General features: G+C 50.0%; 2 protein-coding genes across 2 annotated transcripts in view; one reads left to right on the top strand and one right to left on the bottom strand.

The window, feature by feature from the left end:
- The window catches only part of LOC119242359 (acyl-coenzyme A synthetase ACSM6, mitochondrial-like), a 272,902-nt gene that overhangs the window by 102,297 nt on the left and 153,615 nt on the right, over positions 1-16,990 (top strand). The window lies entirely within an intron of this gene.
- The window catches only part of LOC119241863 (acyl-coenzyme A synthetase ACSM1, mitochondrial-like), a 34,299-nt gene continuing 20,831 nt past the window's right edge, over positions 3,523-16,990 (bottom strand). The window contains exons 6-13 of the mRNA XM_054693819.1: positions 15,399-15,478; positions 12,286-12,409; positions 11,307-11,387; positions 10,664-10,765; positions 7,469-7,596; positions 6,370-6,469; positions 5,201-5,320; positions 3,523-3,761 (exon numbers count right to left, since the gene is read on the bottom strand). Of these exons, the coding sequence (XP_054549794.1) occupies positions 3,675-3,761; positions 5,201-5,320; positions 6,370-6,469; positions 7,469-7,596; positions 10,664-10,765; positions 11,307-11,387; positions 12,286-12,409; positions 15,399-15,478 (822 nt within the window). The 3' untranslated portion in view covers positions 3,523-3,674. The remainder of the gene's footprint in view (positions 3,762-5,200; positions 5,321-6,369; positions 6,470-7,468; positions 7,597-10,663; positions 10,766-11,306; positions 11,388-12,285; positions 12,410-15,398; positions 15,479-16,990) is intronic.

Raw genomic sequence — 16,990 nt, 5'->3', positions numbered from 1 at the left:
CAGGGGTCAGGAACAACCCTTGCATTGAGGCCGAATCATCCCACATAAACACCTCCAATCATAGGAGAGTATATTGCTCTTTTGTGCCTAAGAGAAAATTTCTTAATCGTCTTATTAAGACTTGTTGTGTCTCTACCTCAGCGGCATAGTCTCCTCTTGCCTCATTCTGGAGCACTTGGACAGGAAACGGTTGCATGTAGAGGTGGAACCGCTCAAGACTTCAGTGCTTCCCGGATAGGGGGTCTGTGCTCTTGACCGTGCTTAGCCCTGGACCTGGCCCAGTGCGGGCAGCCGGCCCCTGCCTGCTTCTTTCTCTCTGACTCTCTGCTCCCCTTGAAGCGTGTCTAATAGTCTTTTCTTCGACTTCGTTGCTCTTTTGGAATGGCTTGAAAACAATCCAAGATGCTTTTCCTTTCCATGAATTTTCATGACGTGAGTCCCGGGGCTAATCCTAGTCCCTAACATTGCCCAAATATTTCAGGAAGCCCCAGATGCTGATGGTAAACCTGGAAAAAGCCTCTCAGTGCTCGGGTAGGGTTTCCTTCTCAGAGTGGCCAGCTGGGCCCAGTCCTGAAGCCTCCCTTCTCTGCTCTGCCCTGGGGTGGAAGTTTGTCCAGGTGTGGGGGCACCTGGCCTCTGAGTCCTTATCCCGAGCCCATAGTTATGGAGACAGACTGCACGCACTGTAGCCCATGAGAGCGGGGAGGAAATCGCCTTAAGCTCCGAGCATTCACCATCCCCACCGGGGCTTTGCTGGAGCATCCCTGCTCCAAGCTCTGGGCCCACACCACTGTCCAGCCAGTTGGCTAAAGACTCTTGGCTGCTGACTGCAGAGGTGACTACACAGAGGTAACAGGTTAGAGGTGGATAGCGAGTGTTTCCATGTAACCTTTATCCTGCAGCAAAGGCTAAGTGTCCCCTCCCATCCAGTGCTGTGGGGCTGGCCGTTCCCGTCCAGGCTGCTCCAGGCGTTGAAGAACTCTGGCTACACATCTGGATCCAGCCACCCACCAAGGTCTCATGGCGAGCTACAGGAGGCAACACCACGCAGGTGAGGCTCTTGGTGCAGGATGAGGGCGAGTTCTCCTAGAGGCGTGCGGGGCACTGGTGGGGGGTGATGCCCAGGTGTGCGCCACTATCTTCTCCCGCCAGGTCATTACCTTACAGGTGATGCTCTGGACACAGCCCCGCCTGCCTCCTGGTGGTGGTGGCATGATGTGGGGAAGTGAGGGCTCTTGGTGTGCCAGTCACAGTGCTTGGCAAAGCATCTCCAGCCTGGGTACTGCTCAGCAGGCAAGTACGACTAGGAGTTGCTGTCACTGCTGCTGCCAGGCATCCAGGGGGGAGCCCGCTGCTGGGACTGCCATGCGGTCCCTGCCTGTGGGCTCCTAGGAGGTGGCAGTGCCTCCCCTGGCTTGATTTCAGTTTTTTGACCTTTGCTAGTTTCTTGTGTCCTGAACCTGCTTTTGCTGCATCACAGCAGGGGAGCGCCCTGGAGCCTGGAGTTTGCTGCTCTCTGGCGCCAGAATGAGGCTCTTCCTCTGTCCGTGTGCGCAGGGGCTCAGTGCCAGTCCCAAGAGGTGGGGTAGGAGGCCAGCAGTCCTGTGCACGGTCTTTGTCCTTTTTTCTGTGCACCCGGCCTGTACCCCAGTTCTTGTATGCATAAATAAATAAACCTCACAAGAAAAAAGACTAAGAAGGCGCCAAAGCCTCCACATCATATCCCCAGGGCGGGGGTTGGGGGGGCAGAAGCTGCTAGAAGCACAGCTCCTGTTCTCAGGGTGAAGCTGCTCCAGTCCCTAAGGCCCAACTATGGGGTGCTCCAGCGCTGGCTGGGCCCCTGGCTCAGAAAGGAGAGTGCGGGCGCCCTCTGCCGGACATTGCCGCGCACGGCGGGGAACGGCCCGCTCCCCGCGCATGGTGACCGCGCGCCCCCTCCTGGCCATTCTGGGAACCACCTCTCCAAGCCGCGGTGCACCCCTCAGGCCAAGCCTGTTCTCTTGGCTGGGGTGCGAATTCCCCACGGGGTCCGGGAGCCAAAGAACTCTTATTTTTGAGTGTCAAACGAAACAGAGAATTAATTTTTTTTTTACATAAATTTAACACTGAAGCGCAGTCTCATCAACAGAGACTACAATTTCTCCTGCGCTAAGCAGCAGATAACCTTGTTGATTCGCCAGATTCTTTGGGTGAAATAAAAAAAATTGGCGCCCTTTACACTGTTTTTCAAATTTCTCTTTCCTTCATTAAAAAAAAGAGAGGGGCCTCCCTGGTGGCGCAAGGGGTTAAGCCCCGCACTATGAAGCAATCTGAAGCCTCTGCAGCAGGAGTTCGATGCCCAGCCAGGGAGCAACCCACGTGGCGCAGCAGCTCTGGTCCAGGCCCCCAGACCACACCACCCTGGGAAGACCCATCCTCGGGGCTGCGATGGGACACTGGCCTCTTCCCTCAGCCCAGCAAGCTGCCACTTCGACTTGAAACCATTCCCGCCTTGGAAAAATGGTGAGTGCCCTGGGGAGACAGTGTCCACGCCCCGTCTCTGTGCTCCCTTGTCTGGAGGGCAGCCCCTCGGGTCTGACCCGGGGCCGGTTTCTCTCGAGGGACTTCACTCTGGTGTTGGCTATTTTTTCAGCTTTCACAGCGGTTGTGACTTACAGCATCTGCCCAACGAGGGGACTGGTTTTCCCTGTTGTCTGAAACCCCACACTTGCCTGGGGCCTGCCACCAGATGAGGCTGGCCTGATTCCAACCATGCTTCTGCACCATGGGATTTGTATATTTCCTTGTGAATGTGTGTGCACCCCAGAAATGGGAGTTGCAGAGGGAACGTCCCTGAGGGTGAGCCCCCCGGAGGGGCAGGAAGGGGACCGTAGGTGCTTCTCCCCGCCCAATCCCCCACCCTCGGGCTGGGCCCTTCCTCCTCTGCTCCTCCCAGGCGCCTGTGGCCCCATCTCAGGCCCCCGGGATGGATGGGGTGAAGGGTCGGGCTGCAGAGCCCCAGGGCAGGGGACAGGAGCAGGCTGGACAGCGGTGGGGTTTGTTTGGGGAGGGACTCTGGGCCCTTGCGGAAGGCCGGAGGGATTCCTGGGCCCTGGGGCAAGATGAGCAGGTGAGGCATAGGGCGGAAGGCTGAGGAGTGAGACTCCAAGGGCTCTGGGTAGAAATGAGGGACTGGGAGCCCCAGGAGGGGCTGGAAGAGCCACGAGGTCCTGCTGGGTCGCCAGGGCATGTCCATCGCTCACCCAGGGGGTCCAGGCTGGGACCTAGAGGGGCAGGAGCTGCTCAGAGCCTTGGCCCTGTGCCCTATGCGTCTACTGGGCTGGCAGACCCCCAGGGCCAGCAGTGGGGAGCCCTGCTAGCTCTGAGGGGAGGGGTGAACCCCAGTGGGGCAGAATTTAGCACAGGCTCAGCCACAGGATGAAAACCCAGCACAGGGCAAACTGACACCAATGCCAGTGCCTTATTCCCTCCGGCCTCGGCCCCGGGCCCTCTGCCATCCCACAGGACAGGAGGCGTGGACGCAGGAGAGTGACTGCTGTTTATTCTGGAGAGCTGGGCCTTCTGATGTGCTTCCAAGTCAACTTCAATGCGCCCCTCCTCACCCTCACCCTGAAGGGAAACTGAGGCAGCCCAGGATTTGGCCGACGTCAAAGTGGTTTCTCATTTGCTGCAGGTTACTTCTGACCCAGCTCCCTTTTCCGAAGTTCGCTCCTTCGAATCTTGCCAGTGACGGTTTTGGGCAACTCTGGAACAAACTCCACCTGGTTGAGGATAAAGTGAACCCATCATGGCTTTAGCACCACTGGAATTCCTCCAGGCCCCGCACCCCTCTTCTGCGCCTGCACAGCCCCCCAGACAGACTGGCACCACATGGTGGCCTTCATGGTCCCCCTACCAAGCGTGCTGGGGTCTCTTCTGACCCCATGAACTTGGACGCAGCCCTGTGACCCAGCATGATAGTGGGAGTGACGGGGTCACCTCTAACTGAGGAGCTAGGCATTACCGTGACTGGACACCCTCTCTGGTGATCTCTTATAGCACTTGACAGGTCCCTTTATGGTGGCCGCTCCTTATCCTTTTCCCAGGATAGGCTACGCGGAGCAGAGAGCCAAGGTGGACTCTGGCACTGGCAGGGCAGCAGCCTTCCTCATCAGCCACGCGATTGGCCTGTTACCCACAATGGCAGCTAGGCGTTCCCAGTGGGGACACACCCCTTTCTACTCTCAGTGGCCACAGGCACTGAGACTTTGGTGCCAGACACATGTGAGTTTGAATTCCAGCTGTTAGCAGCTGTCATTCAGCCAGTTCAAGTCTCTGAGCCTCAGTTTCTCTGGACAAGAGGATGGTTATACCATCTGAGGCTGTGGAAGGATTGAATGAAATAATAATGTACTTAGAGCCAAAAGCCCAGGGCCTGACACTTAGGAAGTAGTGCTGACCCACAGCAGCTTCATACATATTGCTGCATTGTCAGTATGGTAAATATTCACACAAGGCAGCAAAGTATGATTAAAAAAGAAGGAAATGTTCACTCTTCAGCCTCAGTAAGCTTTCAAATGTTAATGTTAAATGAATAGGATAATATATATTTTTTCATAGCCTGTTTTTCTTAGTAATAATTTTATTACATGCTTTTATGTTAAAAATAAAAGATACAGTTCATCATTTTAAATGACAGGATAATATCCCATTTTATGAATAAGTTAATCAATTCTCTATTGTTGGACATTTTTGTAGATTGCAAGTGACATTTAAAGCAAATGAAGTAGAATAAAAATACAGAATGCATTGCACACTGTAAGGATAAATATCATTTTGTGAATTTTCTTTGTATATATATGTATAGGTATTTATTTACAAAAACAATGTGTTTCTTACTGTGAATAGTTTTTAAAAATTTGGAAGTTGCCAATTTGGATTTCTTTTTCAAACGTTGAAAGATTATAATAAATCTTCTTGGACAACTGGGCATACTTTTTACTTTAGGTTAACCTGCCAGCAATGCATTCATTTGGCTTCTGACACAGTGAACAGTTTCCATCACATTAAGTTGGTTGCACCCCCCACCCACCCGCTAGCTGAATTGTCTCATTTGCAGAGGAAAAATCCTAGTGCGGTTGGCCCCCTAAGCTTCATCCTGCCACCCTGTGGGATTGGGGCTCCCTGGGAACAGCTTAGGGTGACCAGACCCCTTGCTCACCTTCCTGGGGTACTTGTATGGGGCCGTCACTGACTTCACGTGCTCCTGCAGCTCCTTGGTCAGCTGGGCCTGGTCATGGGTCATGAACTGCTGGGTCAGGACCACAAATGCCTTCACCACCTGCAGAGCAGAGCAGAGGCGCGGGGTGAGTGCCAACTAGTGACAGTTGAACGTTTGTAAAGGACAGGAACTGGAAAATTATTTAACCCCCCCTTAATCTCAGCATCCTTCTCTGCAAAATGGAGACAATACAGGTTCATTGCTGATCAGGTTTATGGAAAAGGTTGGCGAGATAATACATATAAATGATGAAGTTAGGGCCTCCCTGGTGGCGCAGGGGGTTGGGCGCAGCACTGTGAAGCTGTCCAAAGCTGTCCGCAGCCTCTTCAGCATAAGTTGGATCCCCAGCCGGCCAGGGAGCTACCCACATGGCGCAGCAGACCCATCCTGTCTCTCCCGCTGCTCCCCTCAGCAGTGTATTTCAGTCAGTCTGCCTGTTCTGCTCCCCACTCTGTCTCTGGTGAATCCTCTCACCCCCTGCATCTCTGGTCTGTACCCCAGCTCTTATATGCATTAATAAATAAATCTTTTTAAAAAATTATGAAGTTAGCTTGAACTTGTTATTATGCCTATCGTCACCAATTTTACTACTACTCTGTATACAATTTATGCCTGGAACCTCGTGGACATTTCATAATTGTGGTTAATTTACTACTTTTATATTATTACTCATGATGCCACTTAATTTCGCAGGGCCCGGTGCACAGTAGTGCACATGGACACTTTTTAATCGATGCAGGCTCTGGACAGGCTGCTGGGATTCCCTTTGTGCCTCGTCAGTATTAACGGTGTTGGTGTTATCTGGCAAGTTAGCCAGCCTCTTTATAGCTCGTTTTCCTGTCATTGAAAGGGTGTAGGGGCAGTCCCAGACCACTAGGCTGTCGTGAAGGATAAATGAGCCGAATAGTAAGAGTTCATTAACCATCACCGTCATCATCAGCCTCTTAGATCCCGGAGGCGCCCACAGTGCCCCCTGGTGGCCACAGCGTGCACGTGCACACGCTCCCGCCGCCCCCGCGCTTCCCCGGGAGCAGGGCTGGGGAGACAGGCCCCGCGAGTTTCCCTGCGCCTGCAGCCCAGAGCCCCCGCAGACTCGGGGGCATCCTCACCTCCCCGCGAGTCGGGTCCGGGCTGCCCACCACAGCTGACTCGGCCACCGCTGGATGCTCCGCCAGGGCGTTCTCCACCTCTGCAGGCCCGATGCGGTACCTGCGGGACCAATGGTTCCGTCTCTGGTTCCGAGCAAGCGCTCAGGGGTGACCCAAGCCCCCCAATCTCATGTTTTAGAGGGTCACATCTTCCCTTGGCACTGAGGGAGTCAGAAATGGCTGTGCAATATGACGCAAGATGGAGACCCGCCTTGCACCCTAGAAAAGCGAGGCTCAGGTGCTCAGGGCAGCTCGCCTCTCACCCAGTGGGTGTGGAGGGGGCGGATCTCAGCTCTAGCAACTGGGGGTAGGGGTGAGGGGTGGGGGTGGCGAGGACTGGGCTCTAGCAATGCCACCCGCAGGAAACCTCAAGTTTTATCTCTAGCATGCAAAGTTGTGTCTTATTCCTTGTCCTACCTGCCCTTGTTTTAGAAATTGAAAATAAAATAAACTTCACTCCCCTGGAATGTCCCAGGGAACTTGCTACTGGCAAGGGCCGTTATTCCTCTGAATCCAGAAGGGTTAGGGACAACGGCCTCGGAGCCAGAGGACCTGGGTTCAAATCCCTGGCTGTCTGCTGCGCTGCCTTTCAAACCGTAGGAGACTCTCTTCACTGCCCAGGGACTCAGTTTCCTCAGGAGAACGACACACACAATGACTTGCACAGAGCAGAGAGGGGCTTTCCTTACTCAGCTGCCTGAAGGTGACCTGTTACTGTTACTACTTCTGCTGCTCTGTTTGGCTGTGAGTTTACAACCCCACAGAGCAGTGCGAACACAGAATAAGCGCCTCCCCAGCAAACAGGACCAAAGTCGGGCCTCCCTTCCCAGATCAGCTTTAAATTGCAAGATGTCTTATTATGATTTGCCTGCAGGACCTTCTTGAGCTTCATATCGCTTGATTCTTCTGGGTGAGGGATTTGGGGGAGGTGCACAGACTCCCCAGGCCAGGACCCCAGAGGAGGCCTTGCTGGGAATGAGGCCTTGGGTGGTTACCAGGCATGGGGGAATGTCAGGGCATGCGAGGGTGAAGCTCCGGGCTTGGGGTCAGCAGCACCTACCCGGAGGCATTAATGACATCATCAGACCTCCCCAGGAACCAGAAGTAGCCCTCTTCATCCATGGTCGCTCTGTCCCCAGTGTTATAAAAGTCCCCACACTCCACCTCGGCTGTCTTGGCTGGGTCGTTCTGCAAAGACAATGGCACCCCTTTGTTGAAGAGGTGAAGAGTCACCAGTTGGGGTTTCTGGATCCTGCTTCTGGCACCTTTTGAAATTTCTCTTAACCAGTCTTCCTTCCTAACCCTAACCCTAACCTTTTGAAATCTCTCTGAACCTGTCTTCCTTGCACTCCCCGCTCAGTGGACAGGGTTAAGATGGCTCAAGAACAATGAACAAAATCATAACTCATTTGGTTTGGCACCCCGACAGGGCAAAATCTCGAGTAGAACATAAACTCTGTTTATCTTACTCGCTGTCAGCAGCTCAGCTACACAGAGCGTCTGGTGGTTGGGAGGTTGCCATAAACACGCCCAGTGAATTTTCTTCCCCAAATACCACCTCAGGTGATCCTCACAGAAAGTCTGTAAGGCTGGTATTTTTCAATTCAACTTTTTACGTTAAGATAATTGTAGATTTGCATGCAATTAAAATAATGCAGAGATCCATGTATCCTTCACTCAGTTTCCCCCAGCGGGGGCAGCTTATAAGGCTACATTTCAGTATCACAACCTGGTTATTAACGTTGATAACATTTTTTTACTTCCTCTGTGTGTGTTGTGTGTGTTGTGTATGTGTGAGAGAGACAGACAGACAGACAGAAGTTAGCACACTGCACTGTAGCACATGTGCAGGGCAGAGGACCCACAATCAAGACACAGAACAGTCCCATCATGCCAAGACTCTCCTGTTGCTCCTTTGTACCCACAGCCACATTCCTCAATCCCCTCCCCACCCCCACCCTAAGCCCTTGGCAATGATTAATCCATTATCCATTTAATAATATTGTCATTTAAGGATGTTATATAAATGGAATCTTATACTATGTAACCTTTGGGGACTGGAGATTGTCCAGGCCTCTGTGGTCATCAACACTTGGATCTATTTGTTAGTGAACATTATTTCATGCTCTGGATGAAGCCTTGTTTGTTTAATCATTCACCCGTTGATGGGCAGCTGGGTTGTTTCCAGTTTTTAGCTATTATGAGCAAAACTATTGAACATTTGTGTGCAGGTTTTATGTGACACTGGCGTTTTATAATCCATTTCACAGAAGAGGAAGCTAATGCTCCAAGGAGCGCAATAAGTTGTTCAAGGTCACTCTGCGCGTCACAGGGGTGGCATTTGAAATTACTTCTTGCTCAAAAACCCATGCTCTTGACAATCTATTAGGACCTTCCCTCGTGAAGAATGTGAAATGATGTGAGCAGTTTCCAGAAAAAATAACTTTTAGAAACATCAAATCATATCTCTTTTTGGATTTCCTGACAATTCTTTTGATTGTGCCAAGGAGACTATTTGACTCTGACATGTACTTGAAAGCTCTGGAACTGCCAGGAGGAAGTTAAGTTTCAAGAGCAGACCTTTTAGTGAGAAAGGGATTTAGCCACAGTTTAAGGAATTTGTTTTGTTTGCATTATAATTATAATCGCCTCCTATTTTGGCAAGTGACACTGGTTTTCAGCTGTGATACTAGATCAACTGTTTAAAAAACAAATGTTTTAAGGTCAAAGAATAAGTCGATTTCGAGAGAAAAATTCAGCAACCACAGAGCAGCGCATGGATATAGCAAAACCATGGATGTGGACTGGAATGACTAAAATTTTGGAAACTGTGTTCAGAGCTCAGCCAAGATCCACCCCAGGCGGGGACCCCTTGAGCTGTTGCCAACTCTGTGAGTTGGGTTTGAATGCCAAGGGCCTGACACACCCTGGGGTGAGATTTCCCTGAAGGGAACAGACTTTCTTGATGCCAATCGTCAAGGTCAGAGGCTGGGACCTGGAAGATGGGCCTCACATTTCCTGGGAAGGAAATCTTGTGCATCGGGCTCTGGATTTCTCAACTCTCAGGGCTAGAGAACAGCTCCTGAAGCGCAGGGAACAGCATCACAGAAAGGCCTCCACAGAGGCCCAGAAAGTCCACAAAAGCATTCAAGTGAGTTCTCAGCCTTGAGCTTTTAAAACATGCTGCTGGGGAGGATGGCCCTCTAAGGTCTTGTTCCCCCAACAGAAACATAAAACCCCCCAGCAATTGTCGGAACTGATCTTGGAGGAGGGCTGGAATAGAGTCAAAGGTTCACCACCACCCGCCAAATACCCAGACATACAAGTGACCAATAAAAACATGAAAATCTGAGATCGACTTCAGGGTCGGTCCACGCTTCCCTGGTCCATCTTAAAAAGAGCTGAGAATTTCTCTGAGTGGCTTCTACCGACCTGAGCTCGCTTAAGTTGTTCTGATCAAGAGTTTCAGCAGGTCACCTTAGAGCCAATCCCTAGATTTCTCATTTGGGATTTGGAGCCCCAAACAAATCCATTTAAATTCTAGACCGGGGCCTCCCTGGTGGCGCAAGGGGTTAAGCACAGCACTATGAAGCTATCAGCAGCCACTGTGGCCTGAGTTCAATCCTTGGCCAGGGAGCTACCCACATGGCGCAGCAGACCTCTCTTGTCTCACCTGCTGCTCCCCTCAACAGAGTGTTTCAGTCAATCCGCCTGTTCTGCTCCCCACTCTGTCTGTGGTGAATCCTCTGGCCTACACACCCAGCTCTTAAATGCATAAATAAATCTTTTTCAAAAAAAAATCCTAGACCAGCCAATCATTAGATAAATAAGGTTTCCAATCTGCAGTTCCTTCTTCTGTGAAGTGTGGACAGTGGTGCCCCTTGGGGCTCAACTTGCTTAATAAATTTGTTTGCTCCCTGTTGGTAAGTGGGAGGTTAATAGCTGAACCCAGACCGAGTCTGCGTTCTCAGCCACAGGAGGTGTTAGAACCCAGGCCTGGTGGCCCTGAAGCCAGGCTTCTTTCTACCCCGTCCTGTCCTGCTAGAGGGCGGGACAGCATGAGACGCAGGGGCACAGGATGGGCTTTGAGGTTAACGGGAACAGACTCACTGATTGAGCTGGAGTGAATGAAGATCTGAAGTCTCAGAAAGCAGAGTGATCACTCCCTTGTCACCTACACAGCTCCTGGGGGGCCCATGGGGCCTGAAGGGGAGAATGGGGTGATGGAGCAGCTGGGAAGACAGGGCGGCCTTACCTCGTAGCACATGAAGAGGCCTATGGGCTTGATGGGCTTCACTCTGATGCCAATGTTCCCTTCAGTGTTGGGGGGCAGGACGTTGCCTTTGCTGTCGATGATCTGGAGCAAGTGGCCTGTGAATCCCCCCAGCAGGGTACCCCCAAGTCCCGCCCCACCCCAGCTTATTCTGTGACGCTAGCGGGGGTAACGAGGGCTGGGCTGTGGTGGAGAAACCCTGCCAGAAATGGAATCAGATGATCAAAAGTCTTTGAAAGCCACAAGGGCCGAAGCCCGAGCCAAGAGTCTCTCTGTCTCAGACAGACAGACAGACACCGCAAATGTGTCTTTGGGCTAAAAAAAAAAATAAATCAGCAAAAACTAAAAGCTGGTAGAGGAAGCCACACACACCACCCGGAGGACACCTCTCCACTCCACAACCCGGAGGACACCTGTCCACCCCGGAGGACACCTCTCCACCCGAGGCTTCTGGCTGTCCCGTGAGCTGCCCTCCTGCTCGTGGCCGGGCAGCAAAACCTCCCGGGAAATCAGAGGTCAAACAGCAGGAGGGGAGGAAGGCTGGGGGGCAGGGGCACCGGCCCTCACGCCACAGTCCGAGTCCAGCCGACCCTAGCCAGACCTGCCGGCAACCCGGGGGCCAGACCTGGACGTCGTAGGGCGGGATGGCCTTCCCCATGGAGCCGGGCATGGGCTTCATATCCCGGAGATTAGCACAGCTCAGTGCCTGTCCACAAGAGAAAGAGGGTCGGAGTTGCCCACGCGGCCCAGGCTGGTGACAGAACAGCCGGAATCACACGGTGGCCCTGCTGTGTCTGACGCGGTACCCCCAGGGCAACCTCTCCCCAGTGGACCTACGCGGCGCCCCACCTGGACCGGGCCTGTGCTAGGTGTGGGGTTACAGGGGCCAGAGGGGTACCTGGGGCTGTGGGCATGTCACTTGGGGTGCAGGGTACCCACTGTGTGCCAGGCTTGTGTCCACTTGCCAGGGGAAGCCGCGAGTCCACTTCATAAACATTTACCTGGGACTGTTGAGCAGTGATGGGCTGCGACGCGGTGGCGCTCTTTGGGGTCACATTCTGTGGTGTGTGTGTGTGTGTGTGTGTGTGAGAGGGGGTGGGGGGAGTGTGTGGTGTGTACAGAACATCTCTGTTCCCTATTTACTCCTGGTGGTGTCCCACAATCCAACTTGCATGCTGTCTTCATAATCACCCAGAAATGAACTTTTGAGGTCCGCTCCAGCCTGCCGCTTGGGCCGCTGCCTTTGGAAGGGGTGTCTCGGGGCTTGCAGGTACCGGAGAGTGAGCGCCTCCTCGTCCTGCTGCCCCTGACGATCACAGGGCAGCGGTGCATCACCACCTCAACCCCCTTTTAAAGTGTGTCCAAAATGATCTCTTGATTAGGCTGTGAATTGTGAATTCACAAGCTGTGAATTGCCATTCTGCAAACTGACGTGGGACATAATTAGCCTAGAATTCTGGAGCCTCCCAGCAGCTCCCAGCAGCTCCCAGCAGCACCTTGCACCCAGCGGGGCTTCTGAGCTCCCTGGTGACCTGGCTCAGTGGCTCCATCAGGCTGGGCCACCCAGCCTGTACTGACTGGCCCAGAAAGGACCACCCACCTACCGTTTCTGACTGTCCGTAGGCCTCATGGATCAAGATGCCTGTCCGCTGTCGCCACTGTTCTTGCTCCTCGGGCAGCAGCGGCTCCCCACCAGTACAGCAGTGCTCCAGGCAGGGGAACCTGAGGCTTAGGGGACACGGGTTGCTGACAGCTTCAGGTCAGAGGGCCTGGGCACCCTACCCCGGCCAAGCCTCTCTGCGTGTGACCTGCACCATTTACACTGCTTCACTTTCTTGCCTTCTGGGCATTTTACTGATGCCAAGGCCAAGTGGAAGTCTCCCACGTCCTGTCACCTCCTGTGAGCTGGTCACAAGTGGGTGGTGGTGGTGAGGCTAATGGGTTCACAGAAGCTTTGGATGTTAAAAAGGTGGAAATGTGTTTATTGGAACTCCTCTTAGGGAAGCGTTCAATGTGGCTAAGAGGGGTGTTCTTATAAATCATAGAGGGGTGAGACATAACCCCCAAGTGAACGGCACTGCCTTCTGTGAAGAGTGGAGTTATGTGAACTGAGGGTTTTTATCTTTCCAACTGGAGGAAATAAATTAAGGGTTGGAAATAAATTGCCCAGGACACGCAGCAATATTGGGCTGAGTGTAGGGAAGGAAAAGAAAAGGGTAAATGGTAACAGCCTTAGAGGGAGAAGGAATTGCAGAGAAAATAGAAAAATCTGATGCGAACATTTCTAGTAGTTAGATAGGTACAGCCTACAAGTTCTCTCCTCCAATTTTCCCCTGCAGTTTTCCATAAATAATACAAAAACAATCATAAAAATAATGATGGATTTCCTGGGGAGAGTGACTAAGGTGTGGTAGCAGCTGGAGTGGGCTGGGTTCTCTCTCCTGGCACATGCAGAGAGGAGTGAGGGACAGGATGGTGGTTGTTGTGGGGGAAGTCTTCCTCATTCTTCTGCAGCTTTAGCTAAAGGAGATCAGGTGGGTGGAGTTTCCCATGTAGTCATTAATTACACTCTGGTTGGATTTTACTGGGTTTGGACAAAGTCATCATCAGGAATGCTAAGCTTTGACATCTAGAAGGAAACAGGATCCAGCCAGATTGGGGCTTCAGGGATAAAATTATGCTCTATTTCAGAATAAGCTTCATAAGGGCAGTCATTGAACTCCTTGATATTTTAACTCTGAAACGTGTTAGTTTTGATTTTTGAAGGCACTCTTTCCAATTTACGATCTCTAAATGATACATAAGTGCCCACAAATTTCAAAGAGCAGATTTCAAGTTAGCTAAAATTATGCACAAATATGGAGGGATGCAAATATAAAACCATAGCAACAGTACACATCCATCAGATTGACAAAAATGAAAAGCTCTGACAAATACTGTCAAGGAGGTGGAACAATGGGAATTCTCTTATTCTGCTGGTGGAAATACAAAGTGGTTCAAGACTCTGAAAACCAGGGTGATAGTATGCAATGTCAATGTGACCTAGAAATTCCTCTTCTAGAAAAACTCTACAGAAGTACATGCTGATAGGCACTAGGGTACAAGTGCAAAAATTCAAGGCAGTATTAATCCATAGTCCCAAACTGAAATCTACCCAAATGCCCATTAATGGTAGAACTGATAAAAATGTGTGCCTTGATAAAGTGAAATATTATACAGCAATGAAAATGTAACCACAGCAATATTAAACAACATGAACCCATCTTAGAAACATAATGTTGAAAAAAAAGAAGCCATGTATTACAGAATAATATGTGGTTACACACATCAAGTTTCAACACAAGTAAAATAGAATCATCAGTATTAGGAATATTTCCTTTAGAGGACAACTCTCAAGGAAAGGAAGGAATTGGACTTAAAAGTCAAGACCATGGATTCCTTTAGGAAGTGAGAGATATCTGGGGTGTTGGCCATGTTCCATTTCTGTGATTTGGTGAATGGTTACAAAGGCGTTATGTTTTCAACAACTCACTCATCTGTAAATTTATGTCATCAATTTTTCTTTATGTTTATTGTTTCAAAATAAAAATATTTACAAAGATTAAAACCCACAGTGTACCAACACTAATGATAAAGGACTGATCACAAAAATCTACAAAGAGATGATGAGACTCAACAAAAACAAAGAAAATAATCCAGTCAAAAAATGGGCAGAAGAGCTAAAAAGAAACTTCTCTGAAGAGGAAATGCAAATGGCCAATATGAAAAAATGTTCAAAATCACTTGCAATCAGGGAAAGGCAAATCAAAACTACCATGAGATACCATCTTACACCAGTGAGAATGGCACATATTAAAAAAACTAGCAACAACAAATGTTGGCAAGGATGTGGAGAAAAAGGAACTCTCCTGCACTGCTGGTGGGAGTGCAAACTGGTCCAGCCACTATGGAAAGCTGTCTGGAGTTTCCTCAAACTACTAAAGATAGAGCTCCCATATGATCCAGCAATTCCACTCCTAGGTATTTACCCAAAGGACACAGAAACATCAATGCCAAAGAGCACCTGCACCCCTATGTTCATAGCAGCACTGTTTACAATAGCTAAGCTTTGGAAACAGCCCAAATGCCCAAAAATAGATGACAGGATCAAGAAGATGTGGTACATATACACCATGGAATATGACTCAGCATTCAAAAAAGATAAACACATGCAATTTGCAGCAACATGGATGGCGCTGGAAGGGCTCATGCTCAGCAAAATAAGCCAGAAAGAAAAAGAAAAATACCAGATAGTCTCACTCATAGCAGGAATCTAGAAAACCTAAATAAGGGACCAGGAAAAAGAATAACTATAAGAAAGAAAAAATCAAAATCAACAAATAACGATGAACCAGAGACACACTATAGGGAGTGGGGGCGGGGAAAGGAGGGAGTGGGGTCAAAATAAGGGGGTTGCAATTGTATGGGGAATATAAAAATAAAAACAAACCCACAGTGCAAAACTAAGGATGCTTTTTTACTCGTATCTCTGAGTCCGCTTAATGAAATAATTAGTCTGGATGATAATGATCACCATCAACACTTCACACACACGTACAAGCACACACCTAAAAAAACCACACTTAGAAAAAATTAGATCACAATGCATCAGATTCCTTAATATCTTCCTTCTAGAAATCTTCCTCCTAGAATCCAGCCACAGCTACTTGTACCATACCTGGGAAAGTTCTTCTGCAGAATCATCCGGTACACCCCTGGCGCAGCAATGCACTGGGTGATGGGATATTTGAAGAATGTCTAGAAAGTGAAAAGTTATATTTTTAGGTTAAGACTAAAATTATTAGCTGATGATTAGCATTTTCATTCTGATCTCCTCTCTAGGAGAGCCCACTTATTTATTTGTTAGTTGTGTCATGAGTTTTGTACGTAGCTTGCCTTGGGTACTGTGGAGGGAGGTCAGAAGCGTAAGATGAAGTCCCAGCTCTTGTGCAGAATAGGTACTAACTGAGGGCATAAAACAGGACTCACATGATAAGGCAGACATTGGTAAATGTCACAAGTGAGATTTGAAGATAGTTCTGGAAGTTCCTTGTGAATAGGAGGCCCAGGGGCTCAGTGCACCAGGTGGCATTTGTTGGAGGCATTCAACACATGAATGCAGTGTGTCCAGGCAGAGCAGCGGGGAAGGTCCTTGAAGACAGAGGACAGCAGGAGCCAAGTCTCAGGAGCAGAAGAAACAGTAAGGATGTAATAAGAAACAAAAAATATCATTTATTTAGATACACAGAAGAATAAGAGGCACATTTAGGAAAACTGGGGTTAGGAGAAGCCAGATTATTTAGGGTCTAATTCATCATTATTTAGTTAGAGATGGGGATCTTTCAGAGTTCTGGATCAGGGTAGAGGTGAGAGCAGCAATTTGAAAGGGAAGAAAATGTGAGTGTTGGTATCTGCCTCACCTGAATTCAAATCTTATCACATCATTTCTCTGCAGCTCTGTTTCCTCCTTTGTAAAGTGGGAACATCTATATTTTCCACATAAAACCACCATGTGGTGTAATGGACACTTTGGAGAAAGCGACCTCTACTCTCGGTCCCTCTTTCTGAGCCCAGCCTGCATTTCTTCTCCCTCTGCCATAGTTCACAATCACGTCCGTTTGGCAAAATTTAAGTCTACCCTCACCCCCCAAGCCCTAACCCTATCCCACTCCATGCAGTCTTGTGCCTGTAATCTTGCCCAGGAGTAGCTCACTGGGCTGGTGACTTGGGTCACTCAGTGTCTAGTCTGCTGGTCATCTGGAAAGGGGGGGGCTGACAACCTGGGAATGCTGTGTCCTCTATGTTGGTCCTGAGTGCGTGGAGAAGCACAAGCAGGCTTATACATAGAAAGGAGCAGAGGGGCCTCCCTGGTGGTGCAAGGAGTTAAGTTGCAGCACTATCAAGCTATCCGCAGGCACTGCAACACACAAGTTCGATCCCCTGGTGGCCAGGGAGCTACCCACATGGTGCAGCAGACCTCTCCTGTCTCGCCTGCTGCTCCCCTCAGCAGTGTATTTCAGTGGATCCGCCTGTTCTGCTCCCCACTCTGTCTCTGGTGAATCCTCTCACTGGCCCCCCACACCTTTGACCTGCACCCCAGCTCTTGTATGCATAAATAAATAAAATAAATCTTAAAAAAAAAAGAAAGGAACAGAAACAGAGAAAAACAGAGAGGAAGCTGCCTTGACTCCTGGTGTCTTCCTGGTTCCCGTTCTAGACTCTCATCATGACCAGCCTATCTTCTCTTCTGTAGTCTTAACAAACCCCAGT

Source organism: Talpa occidentalis, unplaced genomic scaffold, assembly GCF_014898055.3.
Source record: "Talpa occidentalis isolate TD23 unplaced genomic scaffold, MPIMG_talOcc4v2.1 talOcc4.12, whole genome shotgun sequence".
Classification (NCBI taxonomy): Eukaryota; Metazoa; Chordata; class Mammalia; order Eulipotyphla; family Talpidae; genus Talpa; species Talpa occidentalis.
This window is presented reverse-complemented; position numbering and strand designations above follow the sequence as displayed.